Source organism: Enhydra lutris, unplaced genomic scaffold (genome assembly GCF_002288905.1).
Source record: "Enhydra lutris kenyoni isolate GAN:26980312 unplaced genomic scaffold, ASM228890v2 scaffoldscaffold90, whole genome shotgun sequence".
NCBI lineage: Eukaryota > Metazoa > Chordata > Mammalia > Carnivora > Mustelidae > Enhydra > Enhydra lutris.
Window position 1 is genome coordinate 1,609,805 of NW_019154174.1, and position 22,629 is coordinate 1,632,433.

General features: G+C 52.6%; 2 protein-coding genes across 2 annotated transcripts in view; both read right to left on the reverse strand.

Moving 5' to 3' along the window:
• Positions 1 to 3,966: 3,966 nt before the first annotated feature.
• On the reverse strand, positions 3,967 to 5,092 carry LOC111162195 (heparan sulfate glucosamine 3-O-sulfotransferase 2-like). Its single transcript, XM_022526426.1, is given in 4 exon segments — positions 3,967 to 4,037; positions 4,040 to 4,494; positions 4,570 to 4,631; positions 5,069 to 5,092. Coding segments are annotated over 4 exon segments (612 nt in total).
• A 1,452-nt stretch (positions 5,093 to 6,544) lies between these two features.
• The window catches only part of LOC111162334 (heparan sulfate-glucosamine 3-sulfotransferase 2), an 87,323-nt gene continuing 71,238 nt past the window's right edge, over positions 6,545 to 22,629 (reverse strand). Inside the window, exon 2 of the mRNA XM_022526694.1 lies at positions 6,545 to 7,163. Coding sequence (XP_022382402.1) covers positions 6,545 to 7,163 — 619 coding nt within the window. The remainder of the gene's footprint in view (positions 7,164 to 22,629) is intronic.

The window sequence follows — 22,629 nt, forward strand, 5'->3', positions numbered from 1 at the left end:
ACCTATAATGTCAGCCAGAGGTCAAGGCCATAATGGAAGGAAACAGAATGAAAAGACTGACAGTGACAGAGGAGAAGGAAAACAATTCTGGGTAGGCGTTTGAGTTGAGAATGCGGTGATGGGAAGGAGCCTGCCGTGATATCTTGAAGATCAACCCCTAGAGAGGAGTGAATGAACTGGTGTTGGGGTTCAGGGTAAGATCCAAATAATAGATAGCAAGTGGTTGGAACCAAAGAAAGGCAACCTAGAAGGACTGAGTTCTACCCAAAGGGATGTGAGAGAGGAAATAGTACTACTATCCTTGCACAAGCCCGGGGAGCCCCACTCACGACACGAGGAAGCCGTGAGGAGGAAGGATGTTGCAGCCTCATATGGAGGAGGCTCGTTCTGCCTGTGCCCCCTCTTCCCCCCAAGAGACTGAATGTTCACATGGACAACAGCCCAGCCAGACAGCAGAACTCTGACCCACAGTTTCTGGAGCACAATGATCAGGACCTGTTCAACACCTGCCAGGACTCGTATTCCGATATCCCCACTTCCACCTCAAGACCAACCAGAAAAAACGACGAAGCTCTGCAAGCCAACTACATAGGAGGCCCCATTTCTGGTTCACCTGCCTCCAGCTTCCCCTGGCCAACAGCGTCCAGTCAGGGCAGACTTGAAGGCTTCCCGACACAGGTCCCTTTGCTTCGGCAAGCTCTGTGTCAGTAGGCTCTGTTCTCCCTTGGAAGGGTCTTCTCGGATTTCTAGACCCTCTCTCTGCTGCTGAGTGGGGATGCAGATACGGGGTGAATCGTGAGCACCAGAGTGGAAGGAGCCTGGCGGACTGTGGAACTGCCATACACTCTGGACTGTTAGAAACACACGCACACAGCCAGAGGAGGCCTTTTGGTCTCAGATCGAATGGTCAGACTTCATCTGTTTAAACTGTACTGATTTGGAACTTGTGCAAGTTTGCCTGGAGTGCCTTGGGCAAGAGGGTATATTTGCACTGGATTAAAAATGAAGAGTTTGCCGAGCAGATTCATGTACACCAGATTTCACTCATTTAAACTGGGATTTTTGAGGAACTTTAGCTTCTTTCACTTGCATACAAGGATTGATATGCTAATTACAATAGACTCTGATCTATTCAATAGTACTTAGAGTGCACTTAGACTGGACAGCCTGGGAATGCTTAGAATGGAGAGGAATAAAGCCACTCTGAGACCCGCAAAATTCTGAACTCTTGTCACTTTTGACTGTGGACTCCCCCAGTCAGGATAAAAAGGAAATGTTACTCTTTCTTGGGTGTTTTGTATCCCCAATGTAAGTCTGTCTCTTTGGACAGCTCTGGCTGCCACGTGGCCCAGGATCACAGGATACCACTTCTGGGGGTGGGGGAGGGTCATATAAGGCCAGTTCACTAATGTCCACATACAACCGGTCCCTCTTCTTCTCAGTGGTGACAGCTCCCGCTGGCCTCCCTGTCACTTCCCCTGTGCCCACAGGGGAGGCACAGAAGGGACAGACTCCTAGGACTGGCTCCGTGGTACCATGGTCTCAGCTGATCTCCTGTGAGATGCCTGGCGCAGGAAGATGGGCCAAGACACAGAACTAAGGTCTTAAGCTTTTGTGTCCTCCCGTCTTCTAAGTCAGACTCTCATTTTCAGGAACCTTACACTGCACCTGACCGAGCAAAGACCAAGTGGCCTCTGGAGGTTTGGCAATCCTTGGCTTACCGGTGAGTGCTATGGAGCTACCTGGGAATCATGACCAGAAGTGTAGTTCCTTGGAACATTCCTGTCGGTGCCCCCAGGCCCCCAACACCTCTCCACCCATTCACACACTCATCCATCAGTCATTTTGTGTGTGCCTCCTGTAGGATAGCAGATGCAGTCTTGACTCTCGAGGAGCCCTGGTCTACGGTGAGACAGACATTGATCTCGAGGAGCCCCGGTCTACGGTGAGACAGACATTGATACAAATATGTATCATTGATACAAATTGTATCATTGATACAAATTGTATCATTGATACAAATATGTACCAAAAATTATGGATGCTAATCTAGCGTGACAAAAGCTGTAACTGAGATGTGTGCAAACAAGTGAATGCAGAAGAGTGAGCAGGTAACTCAGTGTGGTTAGGGAAGGCTTCTCGAGTATCAAGCAGGTGATGCTGGAGTGGAATCTTATGGAAGCTTCCATTAGCTAGACACCTGGGGTGGGGAAAGAGGGTAGGGAGGGGAGACAGTCCAGACAGAAGCAGAGGACTTAGAAGGGCTAAGAAAGGCCTGGTGTTCTGTGAGGTTGGAACAGAGGACGAGGGAAGGAAGGATCTCAGAAACTGGGGCTGGGGTGGTCTTGGGCACTGTGCTGGAAGGTTTGGGCTTTATTCTGAGGTCACAGTACACACACCCAAAGCAGGGCTGTGAACGCCATGCCAACAGGGGCCGGGCAGATGATGCCCATCAGTGAGGTGGGCCCTATGGGACCCCAAAGACCCGGGAGCACAGGCTTCATCCAAAGGCGGCAACTGAGTGTTACCGTGCTAGAGTACAGCTCAGTGTCTCACGTTCCCATTAAAAAAAAAAAAACAAACCTGTATTTTTATATGAATACTCCCAAGTTTTAACTGTTGGACATTATTTCAAAACATCATGCTAGCCACGCAGAAACAACTGACGTCCTATCAGTCCCTGGGCTTCTAGTTTGGCACTCCAGATACAAAGCTTAAGCCGAGAGCTGTCATAGTCTCGTGTTTCAGAGCTGTCCCCACAGATCTCCACATGAGGTTTCTGCAGCAGCCTCTGCCAGCAAGAACCTCTTTTCCCCATCTTCAGCCCCTTGCTCCTTGCCCAAGTGGTTCTGCATCCCTCACTACCCTCTGGACTACGCCCACCCTCGCTGCCCTCCCCGACCACGCCCACCCCTCACAGCCCTCCCTGACCACGCCCACTCCTCACAGCCCTCCCCGACCACGCCCACCCCTCACGGCCCTCCCCGACCACGCCCATCCCACAGCTGCGGGCACCATCCTCAGCACTAACACCCGCCTCATCTTGCACAGGAGGAGCCAGATGAATGAGCCGTGCTCCAGGCCTGACATACAGAGAAGAGCCCAGCATTAAGGACACGAGAGAGCCATATTTATTTCACATGGACAAGCATGATTCCTTCGCATGCTGAACATGAAAGCTCGCGTGAGTCAAGTACCCGTAACAGCAGAATTAATGTGCTTTTGTCCATAGGGAGCAGGGAGAGTCACAAAGTGGTTTCCAAAGACCATTAACCTTCCAGCAGAGTTGAGACCACAGGCTTTGAAATCTCTGGTTTATTTCATCACCGAAGGGGCTGTCTGCTAGGAGTGACTGGGGGTGCTTCCGGCCCTGCAATGTCTCGATGAGCTGCTAAGGTCAGGAGGAAGAGGACGGTCTCCTGTCCCACCACCCGGGGCGGCTGGGGAGAGTGAAGCTCAGAGGGGAGGTACATGCCACTAGGAATTAGCAAGTCCGCTCTGGGGCGGACAGTGACGGGGACAGACTGCTGTGTTCACAGCAACAGAACCATCACCACTTATAATATCTAGCGTAATCAGAAGATCCATTCTTAAAGCCGTTTCCCAAGGCCTCGGAGGGGCTGAAGGGAAATGATTCAGAACTGACTGGACAAGCCAGAAGTGGGTCAGCTCTGCCTAGACAGACTGGGGAGAGCTAGTGGCAAGGACCCCCTGGTCTCGTGGCCTTAGCTGGTCCTCCCAGTTCCAGGACGATGGAACCCGAGATGGGAAAGGGGGCTGGAGCTGGGTTGGGTTTGCTGGGGGAAGAGGATCACAGGCTCGAGGGGCCAGCCTCACGGAAGAGACAAGCAGAAGAACCCTTACATCTTGGTGGCTCACTCCCACCTGAAGTCCTGTCCAACTGTTTCATAAAATTTAATATTATAAGGTCTATAAAATTCCCGGAGCTGGTCTATCACTTCTGGATCAATCTGTACATGAGTTCTGCCTTTCGATTTGCCCAGGCACCGAGGCAGGAGGCTCGATTCTGTTTTTCTCAAGCAAGGGAATCCTTTGGTCTTGTTGAAGTAGAAGTGCTTGTCCGTGATGAACCTCTTGATGCCCAGGAAGTCCTGGACGCGGCCCAGCTCGCCCGCCGGGTCGGTGATGAGCCGCTCGCCGCTGACGAAATGGATCTGAGCCAGAGGGAAGTACCGCAGCCAGCTCTCCAGGTGCAGCGCATACATGCCTATGCGGATGGCGCTCCACGACACATCCACCTGGCCCAGCGTGCGGTTGCGGAAGGACAGGCCCTCGAAGGTGGGGATGTCTGGCTTCTTGGAGAGCGTCTGTGTGTAGTCCGAGATGGCCCGGGTCACCGGGTTCCGCACGACCACGATCAGCTTGGTGTCCCGGGACATGTTGAAGATGCGCCGGGGGGCCTCCTGCGTGACGAAGTAGCTGGGTGTCTTCTCCAGTGTGATCTGGCTCTCCAGCGTCCGCGGCATGAGGCTCCTGTGGGGCAGAAGCGGCACACTGTCAGACAGGGTCCCTCTGGGGAAGGGGAGCAGGGAGGTCATTTCCCCACACCCAGCCCCCCAGGGAGGCCCCCCCTCCTCGGTGACATCCGAGCTCCACCTGCATTCAGGGGGCTGGGGGGGGGGGGGGGGGGGGGGGGGGGGGGGTGTGCGGGGGGTGCAGGGGGAGGTGCCCACCCGTCTTCAGCCAGCACGACTGCTGCGTCCTCGGCTACAATCCCTCCCCAGCGTCAGATCTCCGGGGAGGGACCCACTTCACCTTGTGCTAGTTGCTTAAAACAATCTTTAACAGGTTTGCTTTAAGAGAGGAAACAACCTAAAAGTTCATCAGTATGGCTTAAATAAATGATGGACGAGTCAATGAACAGAAATAGGCGTACCTGTTGTGTACAGAAAGGGAATGATTTCCAAGATACAGTGTTGAATGGAAAAAGGCAAGATACAGCACGTTCACCGAAAGGACACGTGACGGGTAAGAATGGCGCTTCTGGGGAGGGGTCTTGAGATGGGGACAGAGTGAGGGGGTCAGGGATAAATGAGAATCACTTTACCCAAAGCAGGGCTGTGAACGCCATGCCAACAGGGGCCGGGCAGATGATGCCCATCAGTGAGGTGGGCCCTATGGGACCCCAAAGACCCGGGAGCACAGGCTTCATCCAAAGGCGGCAACTGAGTGTTACCGTGCTAGAGTACAGCTCAGTGTCTCACGTTCCCATTAAAAAAAAAAAAACAAACCTGTATTTTTATATGAATACTCCCAAGTTTTAACTGTTGGACATTATTTCAAAACATCATGCTAGCCACGCAGAAACAACTGACGTCCTATCAGTCCCTGGGCTTCTAGTTTGGCACTCCAGATACAAAGCTTAAGCCGAGAGCTGTCATAGTCTCGTGTTTCAGAGCTGTCCCCACAGATCTCCACATGAGGTTTCTGCAGCAGCCTCTGCCAGCAAGAACCTCTTTTCCCCATCTTCAGCCCCTTGCTCCTTGCCCAAGTGGTTCTGCATCCCTCACTACCCTCTGGACTACGCCCACCCTCGCTGCCCTCCCCGACCACGCCCACCCCTCACAGCCCTCCCTGACCACGCCCACTCCTCACAGCCCTCCCCGACCACGCCCACCCCTCACGGCCCTCCCCGACCACGCCCATCCCACAGCTGCGGGCACCATCCTCAGCACTAACACCCGCCTCATCTTGCACAGGAGGAGCCAGATGAATGAGCCGTGCTCCAGGCCTGACATACAGAGAAGAGCCCAGCATTAAGGACACGAGAGAGCCATATTTATTTCACATGGACAAGCATGATTCCTTCGCATGCTGAACATGAAAGCTCGCGTGAGTCAAGTACCCGTAACAGCAGAATTAATGTGCTTTTGTCCATAGGGAGCAGGGAGAGTCACAAAGTGGTTTCCAAAGACCATTAACCTTCCAGCAGAGTTGAGACCACAGGCTTTGAAATCTCTGGTTTATTTCATCACCGAAGGGGCTGTCTGCTAGGAGTGACTGGGGGTGCTTCCGGCCCTGCAATGTCTCGATGAGCTGCTAAGGTCAGGAGGAAGAGGACGGTCTCCTGTCCCACCACCCGGGGCGGCTGGGGAGAGTGAAGCTCAGAGGGGAGGTACATGCCACTAGGAATTAGCAAGTCCGCTCTGGGGCGGACAGTGACGGGGACAGACTGCTGTGTTCACAGCAACAGAACCATCACCACTTATAATATCTAGCGTAATCAGAAGATCCATTCTTAAAGCCGTTTCCCAAGGCCTCGGAGGGGCTGAAGGGAAATGATTCAGAACTGACTGGACAAGCCAGAAGTGGGTCAGCTCTGCCTAGACAGACTGGGGAGAGCTAGTGGCAAGGACCCCCTGGTCTCGTGGCCTTAGCTGGTCCTCCCAGTTCCAGGACGATGGAACCCGAGATGGGAAAGGGGGCTGGAGCTGGGTTGGGTTTGCTGGGGGAAGAGGATCACAGGCTCGAGGGGCCAGCCTCACGGAAGAGACAAGCAGAAGAACCCTTACATCTTGGTGGCTCACTCCCACCTGAAGTCCTGTCCAACTGTTTCATAAAATTTAATATTATAAGGTCTATAAAATTCCCGGAGCTGGTCTATCACTTCTGGATCAATCTGTACATGAGTTCTGCCTTTCGATTTGCCCAGGCACCGAGGCAGGAGGCTCGATTCTGTTTTTCTCAAGCAAGGGAATCCTTTGGTCTTGTTGAAGTAGAAGTGCTTGTCCGTGATGAACCTCTTGATGCCCAGGAAGTCCTGGACGCGGCCCAGCTCGCCCGCCGGGTCGGTGATGAGCCGCTCGCCGCTGACGAAATGGATCTGAGCCAGAGGGAAGTACCGCAGCCAGCTCTCCAGGTGCAGCGCATACATGCCTATGCGGATGGCGCTCCACGACACATCCACCTGGCCCAGCGTGCGGTTGCGGAAGGACAGGCCCTCGAAGGTGGGGATGTCTGGCTTCTTGGAGAGCGTCTGTGTGTAGTCCGAGATGGCCCGGGTCACCGGGTTCCGCACGACCACGATCAGCTTGGTGTCCCGGGACATGTTGAAGATGCGCCGGGGGGCCTCCTGCGTGACGAAGTAGCTGGGTGTCTTCTCCAGTGTGATCTGGCTCTCCAGCGTCCGCGGCATGAGGCTCCTGTGGGGCAGAAGCGGCACACTGTCAGACAGGGTCCCTCTGGGGAAGGGGAGCAGGGAGGTCATTTCCCCACACCCAGCCCCCCAGGGAGGCCCCCCCTCCTCGGTGACATCCGAGCTCCACCTGCATTCAGGGGGCTGGGGGGGGAGGTGCGGGGGGTGGGGGGGTGTGCGGGGGGTGCAGGGGGAGGTGCCCACCCGTCTTCAGCCAGCACGACTGCTGCGTCCTCGGCTACAATCCCTCCCCAGCGTCAGATCTCCGGGGAGGGACCCACTTCACCTTGTGCTAGTTGCTTAAAACAATCTTTAACAGGTTTGCTTTAAGAGAGGAAACAACCTAAAAGTTCATCAGTATGGCTTAAATAAATGATGGACGAGTCAATGAACAGAAATAGGCGTACCTGTTGTGTACAGAAAGGGAATGATTTCCAAGATACAGTGTTGAATGGAAAAAGGCAAGATACAGCACGTTCACCGAAAGGACACGTGACGGGTAAGAATGGCGCTTCTGGGGAGGGGTCTTGAGATGGGGACAGAGTGAGGGGGTCAGGGATAAATGAGAATCACTTTTATTTATGCTGTTTAAAATTGTTAATGTATTTGTTGATTACATATTCAAAAAATACAAAAGCAAGCCACTGAATATTTATGCTGTTTAAAATTGTTAATGTATTTGTTGATTACATATTCAAAAAATACAAAAGCAAGCCACTGAATATTCTTCTGGCAAAAGATATTTCTCCAAACATATTAATTTTTTTTTTTTTTTTTTTTTTTTTTTTTGGCGGGGGATAGGGTTGGGGAGAAGGCTTGTTTTGTAGGAATAGCAAGTGTGTTAGAAACGAGTCTTGATGTCTTTCTCTGCTGCAACACATCAGAAATACATCCTTGGTGTAAGCCTGAAACAGCACGAACTCCAGGCCAGTCAGGACCTCAGCCAGAAGCCAGGTAATGCAACCTTCTCCTTCCTCTTTAGTTTCTTGGTTCTGCTGGAGACTTTAAGAGACAATGGTGGGAAGCTCTGAAGTCTCCTTCCCTGATGTGTCTCCTTCAGGCCTTGACAGAGGGGAAGATTCCTTGGCTCCCACTTGGTTCTTCTCTCTGAAGGTCACATTTTACACTTTAGAACACCCCAGGAATTTTTTTTTAAATGCAGCTGTCCAGGGTCTATCCTAGACCAACCGATTAGAAATATATGGGGCGGGTACTTTTTTAAAAAGCTCTTCAGGTGGTTCCAATGCGGAGGCAGAGCTGAGAACCTCCCCTAGATCATGGTTTCCCCACTGCAACTCATCTACCCCCTAAGCATTCCTCTTCCCCTTCTCTGGAGCACTCCTGCCTCCTAGTCGCCGTCTTCCCAGATCCCATCATGCACTCCATCCAACAGCCCAGCTCCAGAGCTCTTTAACCAAAATCTCCACTTTCTCTTTCCTTTTAGCAACCCCTCCTCATCGCAATACGTTGGGTCTTGTCATTGGAACTGCCCTAATTCTGAAACGGTTCCCCCCTTAAATTCCACTCTAGGACTATGGAGGGGCTGAAGGGTGGCCCTCCAAAAGATATGTCCACTCAGAACCTACGACTGTGACCTTACTTGGAAAAAGGGTCTTTGCAGATCTAAAGTTGAAGATCTCAAGAGATGAACCCAGGCGGGCCCTACTCCAACAAGCAGTGAGTAGCCTTATGGGGGATAAGCGGGGGAGAAGCGACAGTGAAGGTGGTGATGTGAAGGTGAAGGCAGAGCGTCAGGTGACTGATGTACAAGCGAGAAATGCCAAGGACTGTTGGCCACCACCAGGGGCTAGTGGTTTTGTCCCCCCAGTTTGTGGTCATTTTTATGGGAGCCCCCGGAAATGAATACAGACGATAACCTTCTTTCTTTCCACCTCAATTTAACACAGTCTCAAACTCCTTATACCCGAGCTTCAAATTCATCTATGAATCCCTTGACTTCACGTTCCTCCGTGCCTGCTCTGGACCCACAAACACCCACCGCCGTAGCACCACGGCCATGGTCATGAGCACCCTCCCCCTCATGCATTTCCTTGTTTGAGATGTTCTCCCCATCTCTAGCAATGCATGCTTCCCGTCCCCCATCTCTTCCATTCTTTCCCTGGACTGACTGACAGCAGCAGAGAGCACGACTGACCCTGACAGCTGGGTCCTGGATATCCTTATTAATTCTGGTTTCAGTGGAACTCTCAGACACTGCTCAGTAATGGTTAGTATTTGTCTTTCCAGAACCCCTTATGGTTCTTCCAAATAAGTGCTCCACATTCTCACCAGGAGCCCCCAACAATACTCCTGTTCCTCCGCAAACATCAGCTCCTTCCTCCTTCCCCTCCTCCACCTCCGGACTGTTCTCTGCACCCATCCTGTGTCCCTCCCACTGGCCCTAATGACAAGGTGGGCTCACTGATCTGTCCACCTGTGTGCGCAGATCCCTGCCCCTGGCACCTGCAAACCCACTGTGTACCTGACAGATGGATACAACTGCTATCCTGCTTCCAGGCTCGAGGTCTAGGATGGACCCCTGTGAGTTGAAAGTTTAGTATTTATTAATACTGAGTAGGCCAATTATTTTTAAAAAATAGTATATCATTATTAGCAATCACAAGTGTACATGAATAGAATTCCTTGGCTGGATTTCCTCAGAAATGTGGCTATAGCATATTCTGACCCTGGCACACCCTGTAATTAGGCGCTGGCCTTTAGGACAAGAGCGGACGACATTATACCGAGGTGATGGTGCGCTGAAGGTTAAGGACTTTCTATGGGGTTACTGATAGAAAGGTTTTCTCCAACACAAAAGGTTGACTTGACAAGGTACTCAACAAAATTTCTTTGCAATACCCTTTATCACACTAACAAATACCCAAGAGAGAAATGTGTGGTACAGTCTCTTCTCAACAGACTAAGGAGAGATACTTTTGCCAGGAGCACCAATGAACACCTCTGTTACCAGTTTAGGAGAATTCTGACCAATTCCAGTGATCTCCGGAGTACACCATCATGCCCCGAGCTGTGCGCTGAAGGCAAGCCCTGCCCTTCCCATTCCTAACTGGCATCTCAGCAGCAAAACCAAGTTACAGATACTGCGGAGACACTCACACCAGACGGCAAACAACCTCACGCAAGCGTCATCACGCCACGAGCCAAATGGCTCCTGTGCCTGGCGCGCTTTCTCTATCCCTTCCATACCTGCTTCTCCTTAGATCATCAGGATAGACGGCTGGAGGCCGGTGACAACCATGGGCAAGGAGACTCCACCTACTCCTCGTTGCTCTGGGCACGGACAGGTGTCGGGTGTGTGTGTGGGGGGGGCAACAGACGTTTCCTCGAGGCTTACTTTCCCTCTTCACATCATTGTTTACATTTTGCTTACCTGTTTCCAGCTGCTAATAGCTGAACTTTTCTCTCTCAGTTCTGGCCTCCTTTCCTTCCTAGGTTGCTCTGCACAAATTACTGGAAGAACTGTCTGACACCCCACAGTCTGGACTCACTCACCTCCCATCTGTTAGCGTGACCTGCTCGGTGGCAATTTTCCCTACATCTGGCAACAGCCCCTAGATTTCTTCCGGAGGAACTCCCACTCCTGCTTTGGACAAAATCCTGGCAGGCCAAGGGGGTGGGTGCGTGACTGAAGCTAAGACAACCAGGGCCAACTGTGTCATGGAGACTGGAGACTGTGGGACTGAACTCTCCGGGCAGGCATGGGAGCCTGGAAGGGCCTCCGCACTGGCCTCTTCCACCAAATCCCTCTGTCTGCCTTCTCCTCTCCTCTTCTCTATTTATTTATTTTAGAGAGAGAAAGGGCGTGCATGGGGGGAGGGGCAGAGGAAGAGGGAGAGAACATCTCAAGCAGATTCCACGCTGGGCGTGGAGCCCAAGGCGGGGCTTGATCTCATGACTCTGAGATCATGACCTGAGCAGAAACCAAGAGTCAGACCAGTTTACCCAACTGAGCACCCTACATGCCCTCGTTCTTGTCCTTTCTGAGACCTGGTTCTTCCACTTTCCTTTGTCAGTCCCTACATGTCCTTCCAACAGAGTACTACTGGTTTAGGTTAGTGAGCGTGAGCCTTGCTTTCTGTTGCTTATACCCCGAGAATCCAAATCTTATCTTTTTACAACCTGGCTTCCTCCCTATTGAAGCCCTGCTCGCCCCACTGGATTACCAGCTCCACGAGGACAGGGCAGGGAGCCATTGTGGATCTTCCCAATGGTCTGTGTCCCACTTCCCCTATGCACGTGATCTCGCCAGAGGACTTCAGTCGTCCCCCAGCCTTTACCCACCACTGAAGAGCCGCAGACTCACAAGTCTGTAACAGCAGATCCATCTCGCCCGCGCTCTAGACCGGCGTGCTCAACCAGCTGTGGACTGGACGCCGGCTCTGACTCACTTCTCTTTCGCCCATCCTTGTAGATGGTGTCGCCATGAATCCACTCACAAAGCAGAAAACCCTCAGGGTCATTCCTGACTCCTCCTCACATCTAAGGTCTTTCATTCCGGTAAGTTCTCAAGGAGCCCCCTCCTCTCCCAGCATGCTTGCACGGCCCCCGGCTTGTCATCTTTCTCCCTGACCTCCATGCTTCCTCTCTCTCCTCCCTCTGTCTGTTCTGCATCCTGCGTCCGCCACAGAAATCTTTCTAAAGCGCATCCCGGCTTGTGAGGCATCAACTATTCTTTGGAATGAAGCCCATATTCCTTGACTCAAGGCTCTGCCTTACCTTTCCAGAATGAATCTTTTGCCACTTCCTGGCAACCTGACGTGCCTGTCGTGCTGAACACAACATCCGCTCCCCAACACATCCCGCTCCGACCTGTGTTTCGCTACTTGCTGAGTTCTTCGCTTTTGTTAAGACTCTGGATCGTCTTTCTTGTCTCTCTCACCCTGGAGAACGTTGACTCATCTTTCCACGTCCAAACCAGAAGTCACACCATCTGTGAACCTTTCTTATAATTTCAGGACACGCGGCGCATCCCACTACCGGCACCCTCGCCGCACCCGCATCCCTGCAGACCTCACGCGGGAGGCAGTCACGCGGCGCAGCACTGTTGGCCACGTGGGCAGGCTTCTCATTCATTTTTGCCTTCCCAGCACAACACCCGGCGCTCCGCAGCTGCGCCACACACGGCTCAACGATCCAGTGTGAAAGGCAAGTACCTGCTGACCGGTTACCTTGAGTCCTCAGAACCCAGTGTTCATTCAGGAGGTCCAGCCTTTTCTTGGTGTTCTGGCCTTGGGCAGAGGAAGGTTTCAGCAGACCGTCCTGGGGAGGGAGCGGTCATGGCGCTGTTTTTACGATTTTTTTTTTTAAAGATTTTATTTATTTATTTGACAGAGAAAGAGAGAGAGAGATCACAAGCAGGCAGAGCAGGCAGAGAGAAAGGGGGAAGCAGGCTTCCCGCTGAGCAGAGAGCCCGATGCGGGGCTCGATCCCAGGACCCTGAGACCATGACCTGAGCCGAAGGCAGAGACTTAACCCTCTGAGCCACCCAGGCGCCCCGGTTTTTACGATTTTTGTCACGGCTACAGGTGCACAGGCTCACACGGAGGGAGGTCCAAGCTGGGCTTCAGCCAGACCTCCATATGGAAGAAGGTAAAATGGGATGTAAGAAGGAGCACGACTTGTGACCCGTTCTGCCGAGGGCACACACTCCTTCGCCCGAGGCTCCCGCGGCGTGGAGGGAGAACCGGCCGTGCTGGGTCTGCGGTGTGACTGGGCAGGGGCGGGGGCGGGGGTCGTGCTGCCCCCTGAGACCACCTGCAGCACCTCCGGAGGTATTTAAATGGCCATGGCCCAGCCCCACACCAGACTATTCAAATCGGAAACTCTGAAAGTGGGGCCCGGACGCCTGCAATTTTAAGGCTCCCCAGTCGACCCCAGGGCGTCCCAGGGCCAAGCACCCCTGCTGCAGCCAGCATGTTCCTTCAGCCAACGCAGCCTTTATAGAGTCGTTCGGAGCGGCAGCCGGGGTGAGCCTTAGAGGAAGAGACTCCACGCCCCGGCTCCGGACACTCTCACTCAGTGGGTTTGGAGAGCAGGAATCTCCATTTTTAACAAGCTCCCCCATGATTCTTACCATCAGAAAAATTGGGCAGAGCCACCTTAATAAGATGCCCCCAGCAGGAACGTGCGCGCGCTCCCTCCTATCTGATGCACGTTCCCCTGCACGGTCGCGTCTCTGCCCGTCCCTCTGGCCGCAGACGCGAAGTTCCAAGAGAACAGGGTTGGCGTCCGTCTTGCTCTCTGGTCTCGGCACCAAGGAGCACACCGGCTCTTCGCAGGGGAGCGGGAAACGTTTGCCGAAGGGAGAAACGCCGTCAGGGTTTTCATCCGGGAAGAGCGAGGAAGACGCCATTCGTGTCCCTGGACACGTGCGTCTCTTCCGTGCCCCGGCAGTCGGTACGCGCAGCTTCTTCCTGAGGGAAGGATCAGACCTCCTGAGGACCCTACCACTCAAAGGAAACAAAATCTAAACACTCTCTTGACAGCTGGAAGCTCTCCGGAGAGGACACTGTTCTAGCCGCGCGGTGGGGCCGAGGCCGCTCCCGGGGGCCCCCCTCCCCCGCTGTCCACACCAGGGACGTCCTCTACGTGTCAGCACACGGGAGCCCGTCTGAGCCGGGCCTGAGGATCACCGGTAAGACTCTCTGGAAGGTTTCATTTTCTACGAAATCGATACACTCCGTGTATGTGTTCTGGGAGGCCCAGCTGCCTGGGGGACTTTGGTGATTTATTAGTTCCTAACTGGGCAGCTAGGCTCCTTGAAAATCACTGTGGTCTCCAGAGGGATAATTAAGAGAAGAGGAGGAAAAAGGCTTTATTGCAAGAAGCTGGATCTTCCAACGAAAGCTGCTCACCCCGGCATGCCGAGCCAAGCGCAGGCCCGGCCCCTGAAGCCATGTATCCCCGCCTGGTTGAGAGGAGACGCGAGGACCCCTTCCTTCCAAGCCTACAGCCCCGATTCCTTACACTCACAGGACCCCCAGGAGCAACACGCGAAGTCCCAGCCTGAACTCCATGAACCGCTCCTCGCCGCACACAGGATAAGGCCTTGATGGCTTTATGTGGCTCCTCTTAATCTGGCCCATGGCCACCCCGGGCTCTGGCCAGACTGGACCATTCAGGGTTCTCCCGACAAGACTGATTTCAGGCTAAGGGGCCTTTCCCAGGTGGTGAAGCCCTTGGTAGCTTGTCAGGCTGTACTTCAGCTCTTAGCTCATCATCACCTCCACCAGGGAGCCTTCCTTGCTCCCCCTCCCAGAAGATGTAGGCGTTTGCTACCCTTGTGATTCCATGGTGCCCACTGCAGACAGAGCCCCCATTTTACACACTATCTATGTCTATCAGAGCCCTAGAGTGTAAGGTCATGGAAGGTGGGGAATCAAACCTATCACATTGCTACATCAACAATGCTCGGCCTATGCCTGCTAGGCACTCATGTAGTCATTCATTAAACAAGCATTCATGAAGCACCTACTGTATGCCAGGGATACACAGATAAGCAAGGTGTAGCCTCTGTCCTCAGGAATTAACAGTCTTGTGGAAACGGGGAGGGGGGGTCCCTTATTTCCCAGTGTGAGGGCCAGTACCTGAACCTGGCTTCCTACAAGGGCTGGGGGCTTCTTCCCTCTGGCCAGAGGGGCTAGGCCTGAACCCAGTTTCCCCCCATAGGTCATCAAGGAGCCAGGCAGCTGGCTTTCCCAGATAACTCCTGTGCCCAGCTTGCCTGGCGTCCCGGTACTGTGTTGATTCCCCCAGCCGGCAGGGCTGCTCTCAGCCCGCCACAGAAGAAGGGAAGCCGCTGGAAGTGTGGAGGTATGGGGGCAGAGTCCCTTCCCTGGAGCATAAACCCAGTCTGTCCAGGCCCTGGCATGTCCCCTGGGGCGAGGTCAGAAATCAGTTAACCCTGCACCTGCCTCTTCTTATGAGAGCCCCAGGGTGCAAGTTTACCCAGTAAAGCCTACTCCCTCTTCCAAACCTCATGCATTACGGAATTTGTCCCGGGTCCTGCCATGTCACAGACAGAGACCAGAGAAGGACCCTCCTTGTGTGATCTGCCCATACAGAGATGTTTGAGGGGCAGTGAACTACTCCCGGGGCTGGTTGTGAGTGTGGGATCTGGAATCAAAGAGCCCCTTGCAAACCACAGAAATGGGCACACAGCTTGTTTCCCTGAGCGTAATGTGCCCCAGGTTCACCCCACACTGTTAAAGGGGGCAGGATTTCCTTCTATTTTTTTTTAACGGCTGAGAGACATAAGCCAGACACAGAAAGAAAGATACCATACGATTTCACTTAAATGTCGAACTTCTAGAACCAGAGAGTAGAACGGCGGTTGCCAGAGGCGGGAGGGAGGGGCACTGAGGAGGTGTTAGTGAAAGGGTACAAACTTCCAGTTCGAAGATGAATAAGTCCCGGGGATCTAATTACAGCACGGTGACTCCGGCTAACAATCCTCCATTGTGTACTTGAAATCTGCTGAGAGAACAGATCCGAAGTCTCCGCGCACGTGTGCGCGCACACACAGTAACTATGTGAGGTGACGGATAGGTTAATTAACTTGATTGTGGTTAATCATTTCACGACATATACACATATGAAATCATCATGTTCTAGATTTTTTTTTTTAAAGAAAGCGACACAGGCGCAGCATGCATCGAATGTACACACGGTCTGCGAAGGGCTGAATGTGTATATCCTCCTTCAAATTCATACTTGGAAGCCCTACCCGCTCCCTCACACCCATGTGACCATCTTTGGAGGCAGGGGCTGTGGGAGGCAGTGAGGTCACGAGAGCCAAGTCCTCACAGATGGGCTTAGTGCTTTATAAGGAGAGAAGCGAGAGAGAGATCTCCCCCACTCCCCCCACCACCATGGGAAGATCCGGCAAGAAGGCAGCGGTCTGCAAACCAGGAAGAGAGCTCTCACCAGACACGGGGCACCTCCAGCCTCCAGAAGTGAGAGAAGTAAATGCCTGCTGTGGAAGCCCCCACACCCCTCCGTGGTAGTGCTGCGACAGCAGCCGGAGCCAACAGAGATGCGGTCCCCAATGCCCTGCACATAAGCTAGCGCCTGCTGTACACTGGTGGGGGGGGGGGCTGCTCTGGGGGGGCGAGCCACCTCCCTCGGTCTCCCCATAAACTCCAGGAGGCCGCCACCCTCCCTCATTCCTGCTCATGGGCGGAGGAAACTGGGGCACTGAGAACGCACGTCATCGCCAAAGCAACGGCAAGTCACAGAATCTGGATTCAAGTGTGACTCTAGCACTAGAAGAAAACGTGAGAATGTAAAATTAATCTTGGCACGAGGACAGCCTTTCTAAGCATGAGACAAAAATCATGAAGGAAGAAACGGAGAAGTCGGACTCTGTGAAAAATGGCAGTCTCCGGCATGGAGGCAAAAGAGAACAACAGAAATAGAAAGAAAATGACCCCCTTGGAAACATATTGGCAGCATGTGAGAAACGAAAGGACGACTTGTTTCAGAGTTCCTGCAAATCAGTACGAAAAAGAATCAGCCGGTAGAAGGAAGGCACGCAGGCCATGAAAAGAGTGAACGGTGAAAGAGCTTGAATTGAAATAAATACATGAAAAAGATGCTCCAACTCTCGCAAAGTTAAAGAAATGCAAATTAAAACCATGATGAGAGGACATCCACCTTCAACACTGGAAATTTTCCAAAAATGCTAACCATTATTGCTGGCTACGGTGTCCTGAACTAAGCACTCTCCAGTGATCGGCAGGGCTGTCGAAAGGGTGCAGCAGGACGGCAATGAGAAATTATCCCCCCAAATGGAAAGCGCACGCTTTAATCCAGCCATTCCACTTCTGGGGACTTATTTGTCCAGGTGGGGGAAGACCTGTGTGCTGGGTGTCTGTTGCGGCATCTGGGCCAGAGATGGGGAGGCCCGACCAGACTCCTGTTCCTCCTTCCAGAGTAGAGCTATTTCCAGAGGGCAGCTGCCCAGCCAAGGGCCACACTTCCCAGCACCCACCGCGTCCGCACGGGGTGCTGTGCCTGCGGCTTGCCACAGGGCGGGGAGTAGAGGCGCGGTGTTACCCTCCAGCCAAGGTGCTGGCACAGTAGGGACGACCTCCTCACGGTCCCTTCTGCCCACGGGCTGAATGCAGGGAACTCTGGAGGTCGCAGAAGGGCAGAATGAGACTGCATTTCTACCTTTCTCTTCCTGAACTCAGTGGCTTTTTCTTTGCTATAACTATGTATTCTCTGTAGTTTAAAAAACAAACTAGCTAATACAAAAAGTGATGTTAAAAAGTCTCCATTGAGAACTGTTTCGGAAGAAGATGGCCTGCCTGGAAGCGGTTTCGTGGAGTGAGGGGGAGGAAGCGTGTTTGGAGGAGCTGAGGTGTGGGTGGAAAGCAAGGCATTGGGAGGCCCAGAATGTTCAGCTCCCCTCTCGAGAAGCCTGGCTCGGAAAGGAGGGAGGATGACCGTGGGTGTCGGGTGAATGGTGTTTGCTGCTGCATGTACAGCTCGCCAAGTTTCCAGGCAACTGGACATCAGTCTCCCAGGCACCATCTGTGGCTAGCGTGGTCTGACCGTGGGGACACTGTCAGGGCGCTTTGTGGGGGTCACTCCGGGTTCCTTCTTTCTCAGTCTGGGCTCAGCTCCTTCCCCACCTGAAGCCTACTCTCCCTTTTCCCTGGGAGTGGGCCCCTTCAATCAGTGCTTTTCATACTTGAATGTGCCTCTGAACCTCCTGAGGGGTGGGGGTGGGGGGGTCTTGCTGGAATGCAGAGTCTGACTGGGGAAGTCTAGGGAGGGGGCCTGAGACTCTGCATTTCCGACCAGCTCTGCAGCGAGGCTGACCTGCGGGGCACGGACCACTGCTGCAGTAGCAAGGTCTCACAGGGTCCTGGTGATCGCTGCCCAAACCGAGACTCGGCGAATGTTCACTGCACTCGGTGGAATTAGCTATTTTTTTTTATTTCGTTAGTTTTATTGAGATGTAACGGACTTACTAGTTTCAAGTGTGCAATGTGATTCACTATATGTATAGATCACAAAATGATCCCAATACGTCTGCTTAACCCCCATCACTACACAGTGACATTTTCTTCTCCCGATGAGAACGTCTAAGACCTAGTCTCTTAGCAACTTTCAAACACACCACGTGATGAACCGCGGTCACCCTTCTACAGAGTCTGAGGACTCCTGATTTTTAAGAAGCTAATCCTCCGTCCCTTCTCCCTCTCCTGCCACGGTCCTGTATATGTCCTTTTCTCCCCCAAGTTCTTGAAATAAAGCTCAGCGGCCCCACTTGCTCTCCTCACATGCATCCCCAACTTGTCCCATCTGCCACCCACCCCGTCACCCCGCGAAGCGGCGCTCTCTGAGGACACCGTCAAACAGCAATCCCAGTTCTGTCCTGGTCTTGTCACACTTCCCCCAAGGCAGCAGAAGCGCCCACTCCCTACTTCGTGAGAAATGTGTCTTTTCTTGGCTCTGGGAACATCTTTTGGTCTTCTTCTCTGCACATATTTACATGATTTTCCCTCCACTTACCGCTTCCCTCCTCGTGTCTCAGTTCATGACCCCACCAGCCACCAGCTGCCCCAGCAGCTCCCACATCTAATCCGTGAGCAAGTCCAACTGGTAACCTCCCACCCAGTGCTCACGAGCGGGCACAGCGTCCTCGTCCACGGTCAGAGCTGCAGGGAGCAGCCCAGCGCTTTTCTGGAGCGAGGCACTGGCTTCTAGTATCCGTGCCAAGCCAGCTCGCTCTCATGTGACCCTCCCCAGGGACACCAGCCTCCAGGAAGCAAGACAGCACCTGGGGGCCACCAAGTGGGCCCGAGGCTATCAGCGATGATGTCAAGGGGTGACTTAGGGGATCTTCACCCCCTTACAGTCCCCCAAAGACAATCTCTGTGAAAGGAGAGAGAGGAAGGGCGGGCAGGCGAGGCCAGAGCACCCCCGGAGGACCAGCAAAGCCGGCAGACTGGCTCCCCTACCAAAGCCCAACTGCCAACACAAGGGGCCTGGGCACAGCGGGCAAGGCCCCGCCTTCCGAGCCGCCCTCTGCACGACCACCCGTTCAGACCTTTTCCATCCTCTGCCAATGAGCAAAGCCTGCCCTTCGCTGCCCGTCCACTGCCAAGCTCACATCATACTCCAGAGAGAACCAAAGAAGCCGTTCGGAGGGACTGTCCTCACCATCCCGCTGCCAAACACACAAGCTTTTCCACAGTGACCAACCCCAGGTGGAGGCTGCAGATGTCAGCCCAACGGCCTTCTGAAGCCAGTGTCCCCATTTCTACCTGCCAGTGTCCCCATCTCCACCTTCCAGTGTTCCCCCGCCTGCAGTGTCCATGGAGGCGCCTCCCTCCACCTGTGCCCAGACCCATTCAAAGGACCTGTCAGGCCCTCCCAGTTCTGAATGCTCCCTGGGCATCTGCAAACCCTCCAGCCAATGATCGGGTGAGTCAGTGAGTTTATCTTATTATTTTTTTAACACCAAGCTTTACAATCTCACATTCCGGAGTCCCTGGGGCTGCTAAGTTTTGCAGGGAGGAGCTGCAAGCCTGCCCCACTTCCTGCAGCATCACAGTGCCCCCTAGTGGGAGGTGATCCAACTGCAGCTGTTGGCACCAGCCCACTCCCTGCAGGCCCCTCTGCAACTCTCCCCTCCCACGCAGGGAGACACTAGCCCCAGACAGGAGTCCCTTCCATCCTGCCTCCCGCACACGCAAGTGTACCAGGACACATTAAGCCCCACGGTTGCAAAGGGTTAGCGGGGGCTGGGAAAGCCGTACATAGGGCTCCTGGGAAGTCCACTGCTCACGTATCATCCAGGCCTCTGCTGTGGCCCACACTACATGTATGATTATTGAGTCAATAATACTTCTGCAGGGTCCAAGGCCTGCGCAAACTGTACAAACCTGGATTCTTGTCTGGGCTACGGTGTAGACGGTCCAGCTCTGCATTTCAGATCTGGAAAGCGTTCAGGATGCCCCTGCACCATGAGCTAGCAGACGCTCTTGAATCCCCCAGTCCTACCGTTTCCTATCCCCAGGCCTTTGCTCTTCTTCCTGCCTGGGACACGTTCTCTGGCCTTCCCATGGCTCAGTCCTTTTCTCCTCCAATCTCTATTTACCTGTCACTACTCTCAGATATCACTCTCTACACCCTGTGGTTTATTTCCTGAAAAGCTCTAAGCAGGATCTGTCATCATCTTGCTTATCTGGTTGTACATCTAATGCCTCTCCCCGCGGTCTCCCCTCACCTCATCAGGAAAGGATGGTGTCGTCCCTGCTGACTGTGGTTCTTTGGTCCTCATCCCTGTGCCATCCCATTACAGGCAGCCAAAACCAATGACTCACGTGGGCTCGAATGGAGAACGTGGGAAGGATCAGCGTCCAGATCAAGAAGACCTGAGCTCCCTGAGGAAACCCAGCAGGCCAAGCTCCCCTACAGCCAGGGCTTCCCTAAGTGCAGTCACAGCTCTTCCATCACATGTGAGTGACTCTTGGACGGAGCTTACATTTGTTACAGTTACATGTTTGTTTTAATGTATTTTAGGAAACTGGAACTAGGACATCACCTTCACTTCACAGATTTCATTGCTGAGGGTGAGGCCTCACCACATGGCAAACGCAGAGCATGGTGAGCGTTCAGTAGGTAAGAGTACGGATGGCACATGAATACAGAAGAACAGCGAGAGATACTTTGATGATTGAAGTCTAGGAGAGCCTCTGGCTCAAAGCAATGCCGGCCGGGCCGAAGGGAATCCAAGCCAGAGTGATGTGGACCTACACTCATCCGACAAACAATTATTAAGTGCCCACTGTTTGCTAGCCATTGCGCTAGGCACAGAGGCATGGCTCCAAATAAAACGGATGTAGCATGAAGCCTCTAGTGTGGCGGAAGAGACAACAGACAAATCAATGGAGAATTCCAATGTGCGGTGAAAGAAAAGGACAGCAAGCATAACGAGGGAACTGCGTAGCCAGAGAAACCCGGAGGGGACATCTCAGAAGGTCAAGAGGTGGGTATAGGTTTGGGTGAAAAGACCAAGGAAGACAGGAAAAGACAACAGGATAAGAAAAAACCACGTATGGAAGAGGTAAGGTGGTATTGCAGAGGAGCTACAAATGTATCAGCAGATGACACTGGTCGCAGGAAAAAGCAGAACTAGTGATACAGAAAATTAAAATCGGAACACACCTGAGTCTGATCTTGGGCTTCTCAAGGAAGGGTCTACAAGATTGAACTGGTGAGGGAGGAGGAATCATGGAAGACAGAACTGTCATAGGCAATGCACGTCTGCAATGTTACTGAGGAGGAAATCTGAAATAGGACAGAGTGATGGGCCAAGATTCCATTAAAGAGGTACTTATGAAGATAAAAGATGGTTATGGGGATAGATCAAAGGCCAGCTTAGTCCTAACGAAATAAAACCCACATCCAGGAATCCATCCATCCATCCATCCATCCATCTATCATCCATCCACCCACCCATCATCCATCCAACCACCCACCCATCGATCCATCTATCCTCCATCCACCCATCCATCCACCCATGCACCCATCATCTATCTATACAAACACATATCATTGAATTCTATAAATTCAGACCAGGACTTTGCAGCACCAAAGCTAGAAAAACAGAGATTATCATCTATAGAGTTTTGCAGGAAAAAAAGGATTGTGACTTTCAGTACTGAGCCAATTTGCTTGTGAAGGCAAAAGAAAAGCATTACAAGATGTGCAACAGCTTTAAAAGCATTCCACCTCTCTCTCCAAAAAGTTCCCTGAAAATGAAAGCAATGACCTGCCCGATGGTGAGAAAGAACCCGAGAATGAGGAAGTTGTGCATGAAAGGGCCATGACTGGGATCAAACCAGTGGGAAGTCCAGATTACCCACAAACTCTGCTCCTAATGTCATGATTTTCCTTTCAGAAATTCAAAAAATTAATCAACAATAAAGTTAAAAAATTAGTAATTTGATCAATCAACCCCAACATCCCAGATTCAATCAACGAAGAAGTTGGTGACAGAGGAAGGAGGGGAGGGCGGCAGGGTGTGAAAGTGTGTGAGGCTCTCTCCCAGAGGACACTGCCTCCTCATTTGCTCAATGGGAGCAGAGTGTAACGAACAATTAAAAACAGGACATGTACTTTCCAAAACACTGGAAAATAAAGAAGCAAAGAAAATGCAGTTTGTATAACAAAGGAGACAGGAAAGGAAAGCCGGGGGTGAGGGGGGGCAGCCAAAATTGTAGAGCCAGAGGCCAGAAGTGTATGAGTAGGAATGACTGTGGAAATATTAAAAATTACTGAAAACAGGCGAAACACCCTAATTTTTAAAAACAACAACAATCAAAGATTTCTCATTCTAAAGTAAAACCTAGTCATTTTTGTGTTTACAAGACTACCCCAGGACACAAGGACAGGAACATTTTATATGAAAATGGAGAGGTTCAGATACATTA